Raw genomic sequence first — 12432 nt, 5'->3', positions numbered from 1 at the left:
CTTGTCAGTGTGTGCGAGTTACCTTTAGAGGGCACCATTTTGTTGGGCATCTGTCGACACTGAAGTTTTCCAGGAATCTCCGGGCTTCAGCATGCCTGAGGGAGCAAAACCCCTGCACTTCGGATAACAGGAACTGGAGGAAGAAAAAGAAAATCATCCTAGGACGATAGAACTTGCATTTATTCACTCTTCGGTAGTGATGTTGAGTGAATCTTACTTACCAGAGGAAATCAGTTACACTAAGTAAAAATAAAGAGACTAAGAAGATGCCCCTTCCATGCTGCTTGTTGACCAAGCAGCCTTTTCCAGCCTTGTAAGATACTATTTTTTTTAATACGCACCATTAAAAAGATTATTGTTAAAAATAACTTATACTAGCTATTCTTTTGTTTGGTCAGCTCATACTAAAACAAATATTTAGTGTTGGGATGCATTATTTATCAATGCAATCTGTCATCAAGTAAAATTGACTTTATATTCTGTTGGAGTGTATTCTGAAATTGTTATTTTAAGTTATTCAAGCAGTAGGCCTTCCCTCACTTTCTATGAAAGATGGGCCCGTTACAAAGTTATACAAGTACAACCCTCTCAGCGTTCAGCAGGAGATAATGAGCTTAGCCTGAGTGAGGCCGCTGACTGGAAAAGAGGAAGAGCGTATTTTGCATGGAGAAGTTAAAGTACTGTGAACCTTCTGCAGATGGTGTCCATGCTCCATATGCTGTTGAAATTTCTAGAGAAGGTTCTCCACAAATCATTGATTTCTGAGACAATTGTGTACAAACGTTGCATCAGGAATTATATACATGTGAGTACTGTAACAGTGTGGAAGGCCACGGAGTGCTGTATTTATTTCTCTTTCTGCAATCCAGCAGTAACAAAGCTGATGGGATATACTATTGCAGCTTCAGGATTATGGCAGCTCCAGGATTATGGCAACTCTCAGGACTGCTGTGTAATACCACATAGTTCCTGCAATTTTTTCATGTGTTGTGGTTTTTGTAGAGAAGAGTTACAAGTACATATCACAGGTTCAATCTGATATTTATACTTAAATGCTTCACTACATTTCTGTAGTTAGTCCTCTAGGTATTGCTTGTACACAAATTAAATCCCTTACTTTAATGCACAGACAAGTATCTGATTTGAAAAACTGTCCGATGCTAGACAAGTTTAATCTAGAATATGGATAGAATGCTTACAGAGTTCAGTATGTGGACACTTTTTTACATTTCAAAATAAAATTGTTTCCCTTTTTGTAGTCCATATATAGTAAGGATTCAGCTCTTAATTTTAGAACTTTTTTTTCACCCTGAATGTTCTGTGTTTACTGAGCTGTGTTATAATCTTTGCTACAAACTTCAGTTCAGAACCAAAGCGCTTTTTCAGCTTGAGGGCCTTTTCAGAGTAATTCTTTAAGCTCTACATTATAATGGATAAACCAAAATGACAGTCTTCAGGGCTTGGGTACATTCACCGTGTCTTGAACCACTGAGCAGTTTGATCCTTACGTAAGACTGCAGCATGCTGCCAGTCCCTTGTATCGGCAGCGTCTGAAGTGAGCACTTCACGTGGCCCTTAGCCATCGTGAGCAGACCAATACTAATTTGAGACATCAACTGTACATGTTATGTAACCATTTCTCCTTTCAGCCACACAGGCAAAGTGTTTCCTACTGACTGTGGCAGTAACAGACATTTAATTTTAACTTGCCGCTAAAATAAAATGTTGTGTGGGTAGAAGGAAGCGTATGGGTGGATAAAGAGAATGCAGGTTATTCGTGTCCCAACGTGAATGTGTCAGAAAGGTCAGCACTGTGTTTTTGAGTTGGATTTACGTGGCCAACTTAGTCTGACAAAGTCTGCAAAAAAGTGCCGCAAGCCCCATTTCATGCCTGCTTTTACTAATGTGGCCAAAAGGAAAATTGCAAACATTGGGAACTGGGTTTTAATTAAGCCTCTGCTGCTGCCTGGTAGAACACTTGGTTTTAAAAGAGTCCTAAAACACTAGTGTAATTTTCATTCACTTCGAAATACACTGACCTGGCATTTTGGACCTGGTCAGGAGGACAGAGCCAGAATGTGGAAAATGCAGTTTCAGCTTTTAAAAGCACAAGAGAATAAGACAACTCTCAATGTTACCACGTAAGGCATTCTACTTGAGAGAAACCCATGATGTGCCAACAGAAACTTAATGCTGTGTGGGATTATAGTATGTTTGGATGTACTGAATTTACCCTGTAACGAATCCAAAAGCAGATTTTCCTCTGGCCTACCTGCAGCCGTAGTCTTTGTGGGGTAGCCTGCAGCCACACAATCCTCTTGGGGCAGGAGGGAACCTCACAGACAGCCAGGCTGTCTGTCTTGTCAGCTCTCCAAAATCCAACCGGCTTCTTACTGACCTATAAAGAAGCAGGTTTTCATGTGAAACAACCTCCTGGGATTGTCATTTCTTCTGTCAAGAGGTGCCACTTGGATGTGGCCAAGTCTGTAGTGGGATGTGTGGCCCTAGTTGGGTTTGAATATAAGGTTTTACTTTAAAGCATTCTGGATGCTGCTCTGTTTCCTCTGGAGCTTATAAAGCAGCTGAGACAAGCCCAAGACCAAAGAGCATCATTCCTGGTTTGGGAGTGGGAGTGCAGTCCCAGACCCCAAAAACACAGCCTGCAGCTGTCATCTGGTGTCAAATGAACTGTGGGCTGTCTTTTGCAATGCGCTGTGCTCCCTTGGTTTGCATTTGGTGGAACAATGCCAGTGAAGATGCAGTTGCATTTATTCTGAAAGCGTCTCATGCTGGAATGATACTGTGACCGTGCTGTAGGTAAAATATCTGCGTATGGGAGGACGTGTGGGTTTTAACCCACACCTGCGCAAGGTGAGGCAGGTCAGGGCAGAGACTGGGTGAAGGCGGTGTTGATGACCTGCCAAGAGTTTGAAGGCAGGACTGGATTTTTATTTTTTTTTTTTACTTCAGGAGTTTGCAGCTGCCCATATCTTCAGTTTTGAGGTGTGTCATTCCTTAGCTGATTGCTGGCCCCAGCTAGCTTAGTTAAAGATTGTTTGAAAAATCAAACACTGATACTTCTGAAATATTGGAAGCCATTTTGATACGTTTGTTTAGTCAGGACTGTTAGTGAAGAGGGCAGAGATGCAGAAGTTCACGATCTCCTTTTATGACCTTGGTGATTACTTGTAGGTTTAGGTAGCTGCACCCTTTTGTGGCAAGGTGAGGATAATGAGGATAAAGTCATTTACTGACCTTTTAGGGCAATCTGGATAAGTAATTCTGTTGTAATGTGACACAACATGCTAACATAAAGCATACTACTGTGTTCCTGCATCCCATAGGCTCGCTCCACAGGATGTTGGGGAAACAATTTGGAGTAGAAAAGGGGTATGGGCAGGCCATAGTGCTTCAGCAGTTTTCACAGTTCTTCCACAGCACTTGGTAAGTAACTGTGGGGCTCTTATATGCTGCCCAGAGGCTACTACCACACGCGTATCTCCACAAAAAACAGGGGGCTGCCCTGCTGAGGGTTCACTGTCAGAAATGTCAACACTTCCACCGCGTACAGGTGTGACAGGCCGCACAAATTTGTCAGGGAATGCTCGATTTCTGACACAGGACAGGGTACATGAGGCAGGGGACAGAGCAGAAAGGATTTCACTTGCCAAGGCTGTCACAACATTTATGCTCTGCCCGTGCCCTGAAGTATTGCCCGGTGCCATCTAGGTCCCCCGGGGCTGCGGGGGGACAGAGCCTGGCGGGGGCCGTTGTGTGTGAGGGGAGAGGTGTGAGGGGCATTGGAGACGGGGTCGTTCGGCTGGGGGGGGGGGCACACGAACAACCGAAAGGAGACAGCAGCGACGGCCCGGGCTGTGAGCGGAGGCGGTGTCGCCGTGTCCCCGCCCCGCGGCGCTCTCCCCGCAGCCGCCCGCCCTGCGCCGCCGCCGCCGCTGCCATTGGGAGCCGCGCCGAGCCCAGCCCAGCCCAGCCGCCGGTCCCGCTCCGCCGCCATCGCCATGAGCTTCTTGTTGTGAGTAGCCGTGGCCGGGGGGGGCGAGGGGCGGCTGCCCCCGGCCCCTCTCCGCGCCTCCCTTCGTCCCCTCCCGCTTCCCCAGCCCCTGCCGCCCGCTGCCTTTGTGCCCCCCTAACGGCGGCCGCGGGCCCCTCCCGGCCGGGCGGCCCCGAGGCAGCGGCAGGAAGGCGAGGGCAGGCTTCGTGGGGAAAACACCCATCTTCCGGAGTCTGTTCGGTCTTTAATTTTAACCTTTACGTCGGTATTTGTACTCAAAAGAGCGGTTCAAAGTTAATTCCGGGCTCAGGCTGCCCGGCGAGGGACCGCTGGCAGGGTGGATGGCGCTAATGGGGAGGCGATCGTTTGCTGCGGCCTTAAAAAGCTCCCCGAGGAACGAGGGGCAATTGAGGTGCGCGCAGAACCTGGCATTTTGCAATTTCGCTTCGTAGACAACAACTGAATGAACTTCGGTCCCTCCCCTTGGGGACAAAGACGAGGTACTTCTGACAATTAACATAAACCGGTTCAGTGACCTATTAATTAAGGAGAAGATGCGCTCTAGGGAAAGAAGGGAAACACAAGCGGCTGAAAAGGGAGCCCTCGCGGAGCGAAGCTCGCCGAAGGCCCTTGCCCCACCGAGCGCGCAGCCAGAGTTACATGCGAGCAGCGAGTGGGTCTGCTGCCATAATCTCTGACAGTTGTTAAAGGCTTATATTGATAACCACCAGATGTACGTGCAGCCTGCTTCCCAAGGAGACACTTCATCAGGGGAACTGGAGGGTTCTGGCGAGTGGGGTTTGCGTGGAGATGGGTAACACCGACGCTAGCTAACGTCCTCCGAACCTCCGCGTTGCCTTTCTCTTTTAACCCTGCTGTACCACAGCAGCTTGCCTGTAATTGCACTCGTGCTGCCTTGCCCCAAGAGGGAATTGAAAGACACCTATCAGCTGCAGGGTCGGGGCTGCGAGTCAGAGGTGGGCACAAATGATTGTCCGCAGATTCAGGAGCGCTGCTCCTAATGAGAAGCCCAGCTGTCCCCCTCCTTCATAATTCTCAGCTGCTGCAATGGAGAAGGGGGACAGGGTTTCTCATACGACGGTGTCCTGGGAGTCTGGTTTGCAAATTAGACAGCCTCACACTCCGTGGCATTTGGCTAACTGGTAACGGAAAAGCATGAAACCCTCCACCCTCTGTCACAGGCAATAATGAGATTTTTGTTTCTTTTTCCAGACCCTTCTGAAACCTAGGAAAGCGAACCTTCCCCCCGTTCCCCCCGCCTCCATTGTTTCTAGTAGTCCTGCTGGTTGAAAAATAGAAATGGAAACTGAAGTTGTTGCATGGCAAAGCTAGAAATGCTGGCAAAGCTGTCACAGCTGTCGTTGGCAGAGCGTGGTCAACGACACCTCATTTGCTCATCTGCAGTTTAGAAATGGATTTTTAAAAAACAGTTTCCTGGGATGCCCAGTAGGCCTTGGGGAGACCAGGAAAGCTGTTTGTGTGTTACTTGCAAGTACTGATTATTTTTTTTTAGTATCCAGAAAGTCAGCATCACCTTTTTTCCAACTTCATGTTATCTTGATAGAGCTATTCAGTCATAGCGGTTGGACATCTTTACACTTTTACTGATGTAGTAGTTCAAACTTTTATTTTGTGTTGCAAAACCCTCACATTTTCATAGTACTTCTAAAACAGATTTTCAGAGCATTTTTTCTCCCCCTTTTTCACCACAAGTTTCCTTGGTATGGAGGTAACAAAGTTGTATTTCGTCTGTGTGGTCCCGTTCTCTTTTTGTGAACAGGCTCGCAATTTTGAACACACAGTAGAAGTGCAGCAGCTCAGGGTTGTCAGTGTTTAGAAACACTTTATCTGAATTACGACGAACCTGTCATGCAGGTTTATCATCAGCAACTTGGCTGCAGTTTGTCAGTTTGACACTCAAGTATGGTATCAAAAGCCACGTTCTGCTTGCAGACTTTGTTTGCTGTCAAATAGCAGGGTGATTGTGCTTGGATAACACAGGGTGCTTGGGGCCCCCCTCGCAAGCCCATTGCATGGTCCTTGTCCACTGACGAATCCGTTGCTATTCTTCTCTGTTGCTAGGGCCAGTGACATATAAAGCTACATGGGGAGAAAAATCAAGGGAAACCATTGTCTTCTCTTGCTATGGATAACATTATAAAAAGAGTATCTTTTGAGACAAGTCACTGAATTAATACAACTTGGTTTTGACAGCAATTATTCTCAGCATCACCATCTTCTGTTTCTGATCAGTTTCTTCCTTTCTGAAAACACTTCTTATAGACTTCTGCAATGGTTAATAGGTCATCTCATTAAAAAATAAATAATTAAAAAAAGGGAATTGAACTAGAAAATATCTTTAGTTCCAAAAAAATTCAACTTGACAAGTTCTCTGTAAAAGAAATTACAGCTTAGTTGCAGGTACTGTAGCTTACATCTCCACGAAAAAAAATTAAAGATAGTTCTGGTAGGCGTGCCATATGGTAACACGCTTGTGTTATCCTGCGCTGGCAAAACTTACGTAAAAAAGCAGCTAGATAAAAGTAATTTATTTTTAAAAGGAAAGTGTTTTTATTATTGATATTATGAAACCATATTTTTTATTGATTTTTTTATATAAAAGCTGTCTGTGTAGTCTGTAAATCCCTCTCAGAAAATTCCAGTGTATGGTGTTCCAGGAGTTTCTTAATACTGGATTTGTATAAGCAGTCATAAGTGGTGGGACTTTGGCAGACCAAGAGCTGATGGAAACGCCACGTAATGGTGGGGATGAGTAGCCGTTGTTTGAGGTGGGAATTGGTTTATGAATCAAAATGAAGTTAACTTGTAAACCAAAGAGGGGAAAGATGTACTCTTTGCTACCTAACACGGTATGGTAGAGCCTCTAGCAGTTTGTTCTGTGTGGGGGTTGTTGTGGTGCTTTTTTTTTTTTTTTTTTTTGAAGTCAGAGTTTCTGTGTGTATGAATATGTGGGGAAGGTGCAGTGGGACATTCCTCTTTCCCTTACATCTCTTGTGGAGCAGCATCAAAATCAGAGCTGGTGGTTTTGTTTCTGGCTTTAAGAGCATTATGGCCCTCCCGATTTCCCTGCCTGCTCCTGGTCTTTAACATCACGGCTATTTCCTTCTCCTTTAGCTTTCCTCGATGCTCAGTTGCTGCTACTTAACCTGTTGGAAAAGCTGTTTAAAGTGGGCAGAGTTTCTCAGCTTACTCTAGTCCAACAGAGCAGCTGAGCGCTTCGTGAGTGCTCCTTCTGTAATTAAAAGCTGGAGAAGTTGTGTTTCTCTCCTCTTTAGCAAGGACTCCCACAGCAGACTGTTAGGCACTTCTGAACTGGAATCTCAGTCGCTGAAAATCAATGTGTAGGCATTCACAAACTGTTAGAAATGGCACATGTGCTTGTCCAACATTAGATGATTTTGTTCTCTTTATTTTAAAATACAGGTTTTACAGGAGCGAGTACGACCTATTCTTTGCTTTGACTAATGTGATACTGCTGTGCCGGCTGGGTTCCTAGAGAAGAGATCAGGGTAAAGGCTTTGGACACATGAATATGTTGCCTTACCACAAAATCGATGCATTCAGTTCCTTTATTTTTTTTTTGAAGAGTACTGGGAATGAAAGGTTTGAGTTTGCCTATGAGTAAATCAGAGAGGGGATTGCAAAACTTATTGCCAAGTTTTTAAAGATTTGTTTTCGTTAAGTCTTAAAAACTGTAATTTTGAGTTTTGAGGAACCCAGAAGGATTCTTTAGAGGTAGAGTTCATATGGATTCAGCTGTGACCCTGAACCACACAGGAAGTAGTTTTTCTACTTTTTTTTCCTCTTTTTTTATCTGCTTATAGTTTTCATTGAATGGTTGGCTGTTGAAATACACACTCTCATCTGAAGTTGGTGTGTCATGTTGTTCAAGTACATCGTTCCAATTGCAGTGTTAACTCTGTGTTTAATTCCTGTTTTGAAAGGCTTGCTGTCAAGAGATTTGCCCCTCAGCTGGCAGCTTGTCGCTTTTAAGGAAGGGAGAACCAAAGAACAGCAAGCTTCCAGAAACCATGGTGATGAATACAGCGTTACAACTCATACAGAAGTGCCCGTGTTCCCCTTGCACTACCTGTAGTATATTTTCCAATTCTCAGACCATTGAAAAACACTACTTAAAGTACGCTTCCCTCCTCACTTGTCTTTGCTGAAGAACCTAAACCAGTTTATTAGGGTGCAGTGTGCTGATGCACTTGTCATCCTTCTTACGAGCTGGTTGAGGAAGCTAAACAGCAGAAAACTATGAATTCCTTTTTGGCAGAATTAGTTTTTTGCTAATTTAGCTACTTGGGGTCATGGTGTAGTGAGACTGAGGGATGGTGCTAGAGTAACGGAAGCAGCAGGAGTGTGTGAACATGGCAAAAGCCAGGGAGGAGGATTCTTTCTTTTCTGTGCAAACTGGCAATTGAATTAGCTTGGGTGTATGATCAGACCTGTCCTCAGACTTCATCCGGCTCTGTGTGCGTTGCTGCCTTCTGAGACAGTCGAGTCCTTGCCGTTCCCTTGTCACTGATTTTGTTCTTTCTTGATGAGTTTGGTGAAATGTCTGCTTGTCACAGTAAGCTAATGTATGCTTTTTGAAAGCGGCTGACCAAATTTGCATACCATGAAACGCAAATAAATTGGAGCCAGCAGTGCTCGAGTGCTGCTGCCTTATCGTTAAGGGCGGCGGTAGAGGACTGCAGAGCTCAGTTTACACAGGCGCTGGCTTCGTTTCGGAAAGAATGAGTCTGCCTCTGAGTAACAGAGCTGGGCAGACCCCACTCAGCCTGCAAGGTGTCGGAGCTTGGAATCGGGCTTGAAAAGAAGTCTTGGCACTAATAGGCTGTTTTGGGGCGCATCTCATTGGTGAGATGAAGGATTGACACTTGCAGATGTTCTTGGATGCTTCTCTCTCCACGTGGAAGCATCAGTTTAAAGTGAAGAAACAAACACGCCAAAAGTGGCATTGTTCAGTGTGAAAGTTGTATATACTGCATGGCAGTGGATGTCCGGTCTTAATTGCTTCCTAATTGTTTGTTTTTATGCCACAATTGTTTTCCCTTGTTTGTTCTTCTCTCTTTGTGTTTGCAATGTAAGTGGAGCTATGCAATTAGCTGTTTACATTTGTCAGATGAGAACGGTGATGGAACAAGGATCGCTTTTAGGGGAGGATTTGTGCAGGTGTGACGTAGCTCGGCTTTTAATCTGGAAGAGGTGTCTAATGCAGTGGATAATTTTCTGTCAAGTCTTTGAATTTAGGATCTCTTCGTGGCAACAGGGAACTGTGGTAAGGACAGCCCGGGGGTCCCACTTAAAACTTAGGCTGTAGGTTTCCTGCAAGATACGTCTTTTTTGATTGAAAAAGGATGAAATAATAAAAGCATTTGGTTTAAGAGTCATAAGCGTGATAATATCATGCCCAAGGCTGGCAGAGCGAAGCTGCTTGTTTGTCTTAGAGAGGTAAATTGCTGCATTTAATTATGCCACCTTAAGTCTTATGTAGTAAGCAGTAACAGAGCTTCTGCTGCTAAAGCTATCAATAAGCCTTTGACCCACAAATCAACTTAAACCACGGAATATGCTTTGAATTGCTTTTAGCATTTGTAAACTAAGCCATTTCCTATTAAAATTGAGGCACAGTGAACTTACTGTTTGTTTTTTGTCTTTTTTTCAAATGTGCAGAGAGGGAGGTTGTGGGTTGTCTGTACTGAAATGCTGTAGAATCTGGTTTTGGCTATAGCCAAATATAACTTAATTGCTTTTCACAGATTTTTTTTTATTCCTCTAGTCTTTAAATGTAATGAGGTGGGACTATAAGGGTCCAGTGCTTTGTCATATCTGTGCGTGTTGCTTTTTTAACTGTGGCATTTCCTTCCCTTTCACTTCCATAGCACTTCTGTGGCACTAGTGTAGTGCTGGCTGTCATTCTTGTAACTTCACCGGCTGCACAGCATGCCAGAATCACTGAAGAGAAGTTGCAGAGGACGTATTGGCAGCCGTGTGAAGTGCTGTGCTTTAGGAAGGTTGACACAGGTGAATGGTGACGAAAGTGGAAAAACTGGAAAAGTCCTTTTTGAAAGTGTCTCTAAGGGACAACTATGGACAAGAAAATTACTGTTCTTGGAGTGTGCAGGGGGATCTCTTACAGAGGAAGACCTCTCTTCTGGAGGAAGTGATCTGTTCTGTTTTCCTCTTCTGGGATGAAACACACCGAATGTTAAAATTGAGCAGGGTGCTACAGAATTCCCTACAGAGCTGTCATGTATTCTGACTAGGTTACCTGAATCCGTGTGTGCGCAGCTTTGCTGGATCAGTTTGAAGCAGGTCCTAAAGAAATAACCACAAAGTTACACAGCTTTGTGCACTGTAGCAAAATGCTTTGTGCATCTCAGAAGTGTTCTTTTATATTCAGGTCTTCTCGTTTCTAATAAATAGCCTGAGTCAGCAGACACCAAATTCATGCTTACGAGATGGTAATTTTGTGTTAATAAATAGGCAGTCCCCCACAGTGAATTCACGAAGGTAAAAGGAGTTTATCCTCGCAAGTATATTTTTGAAACATTGAAAAGCAGTGAATTGCTGATGACTTGGAAGTTAATTCATTCACTCTTCACTGGACTTTTTTTCTCAGTTTTTCTTCAGATAAAGTGCACCTTCTTGGTCCTCTTAGGCCCTTCAAATCACTGACTTCTGTTGCACTGCTGTAACTTGCAGATTTAAGGGGACTTTCTCCCTCCCTCCTCCAGCTCACAGCTGTTCCTTGGCAGGAATTCATTCCTTTTGTTATTCTTACATACCTCCTGTGATCCTTGCCATATTTCAGTTTAGTTTTATTTGAAGCTTGCTCCCTTCCCACCTTCTTGTTTTGCTTGCCTATCATTGCATATTATCTTTTCATTTGGTAGCTTACCTACAGAGTTAGTTACTTGTGTCCTAGGGATATGAGCACTGCTGACGTACAAAATCTTTCTCCCTTCTTCAGTGAAGAAGAACGTGTTGCAGACTAGAACTGCGAACGCCTGAATTTGTTGTCCTCATCACAAGTCGAATTCCTTTCTTTATGGCAGAGAGAATAAATGATTTTAATTAAGCTTTGGTAAATTCCTCTTTTGCGAAAAAGTGAGACATCTGACTTCTGATAGAAAAACAGTTTGAATCCAGATAACGATTAGGTGGGCTTCCCTTTTTGACCTTAATCAAGTAACCCATTAGTTGGTAGCTGATATTTTTATTGCATTTTTACCAACTCCAGTGGTACAGTCCTGGTTTCACTTGAATGGAGCAATTGTTTTAGGGACTTGCTGAGTGCTCTAGATCCAGGGATCAAAATGGCATTACAATGTCTTTTACTCATCATACAACAGAACTTTTTTTTCCTAATGCCGAAGTGTAATGTAAAATCTAACTTTCACCAAAAAAAAATCTTTAAGTTATTTTTATATAAAAGTTGGTTTCTTTCTCTCTTTTTTTTTTTTCCTTTAAATTCAAGTGCTGTTACTAATTGTTGTGGTTGACAGCTCTTAAAATTTCTTGTTGCAGTGTGAGTGGACAAGAGGAAACTCTGTATACAAGTTCATGGGAGAACAGTTAAACTGACTGTGGACGCAACTGTCAGATGCGCAAGCTGAACTAATGCCAAGAGATGTGTTCTGTGGAGGTAGGAGCAATTGTTCCACCTCAGATGTTGTGGACAGGTGGATATTCTTGTTATGGTACTTTGCAGGGTACAGGCAGCTTTTACTAAAGGTGGTTACACACACCACATACAAGACTGTATTAAATACGGGGGATGTGTAAGAAATACTTGGTGATGAGATAATGCAGTGTATTTTTGGAAAGCTGTTAGATTATTCATTACTGCCTCCTGTCCATTTCTTCCTGTTGTTCTCTGTTATTTTTTGTCTCTCTTGTTCTGGTACTTCCTGAATCCAGACCCCATTTTACCAATTAATCAAGGTGGAAGTGTAACCTTAAGTATATGCTCTGAGGTTTCTGCTAGGAAATTGACAGCTATTTTTTATTCACCGTAGCTGTATCGTCAGCCTGTTCAGCTTGGGGGTTAAAGTAAAACCCAGCCTTTTAAGAAGTGCTGAAGTGATTCCTCTTCCATTAAAATTCAGTTAAATTTCTCCTTTATTCTTGCTGCCTTTTTCCTAAACACGTTACCAGATTATTCTTTTTACTGAGTTTAAAAGGACTGAAGACTTTCCTTTTAAACTAAACAGTTGTTAGTCATTTTTTTTTCTTGGATGCCCTGCTGTGCTTTCGTAGGTTGTATGACTAGATTTGCTTTAGTCATTCATAAAGCATTGGTTTTCAAAAGCACTGATCAGCGTTTTGGGAAACCATCCATGTTCTGAGGCATGCTCTTCAAGAAC

At 43.6% G+C, this 12432-nt stretch overlaps 1 protein-coding gene across 2 annotated transcripts in view; it reads left to right on the top strand.

The window, feature by feature from the left end:
• Positions 1-3846: 3846 nt before the first annotated feature.
• MOB1B (MOB kinase activator 1B) overlaps positions 3847-12432 on the top strand; it is a 41504-nt gene continuing 32918 nt past the window's right edge. The window contains exon 1 of one of the 2 annotated variants that reach the window (XM_040556793.1): positions 3847-4033. In XM_040556793.1, coding sequence (XP_040412727.1) covers positions 4020-4033 — 14 coding nt within the window. In that variant the 5' untranslated portion in view covers positions 3847-4019. Of the gene's footprint in view, positions 4034-4187; positions 4513-12432 lie in introns of those variants that run through there. The other variant, XM_040556794.1, reaches the window with a different exon arrangement.

Source organism: Cygnus olor, chromosome 4 (genome assembly GCF_009769625.2).
Source record: "Cygnus olor isolate bCygOlo1 chromosome 4, bCygOlo1.pri.v2, whole genome shotgun sequence".
NCBI lineage: Eukaryota > Metazoa > Chordata > Aves > Anseriformes > Anatidae > Cygnus > Cygnus olor.
Note: the sequence above shows the minus strand (reverse complement) of the source record. Positions and strands in the feature narration are given on the sequence as shown.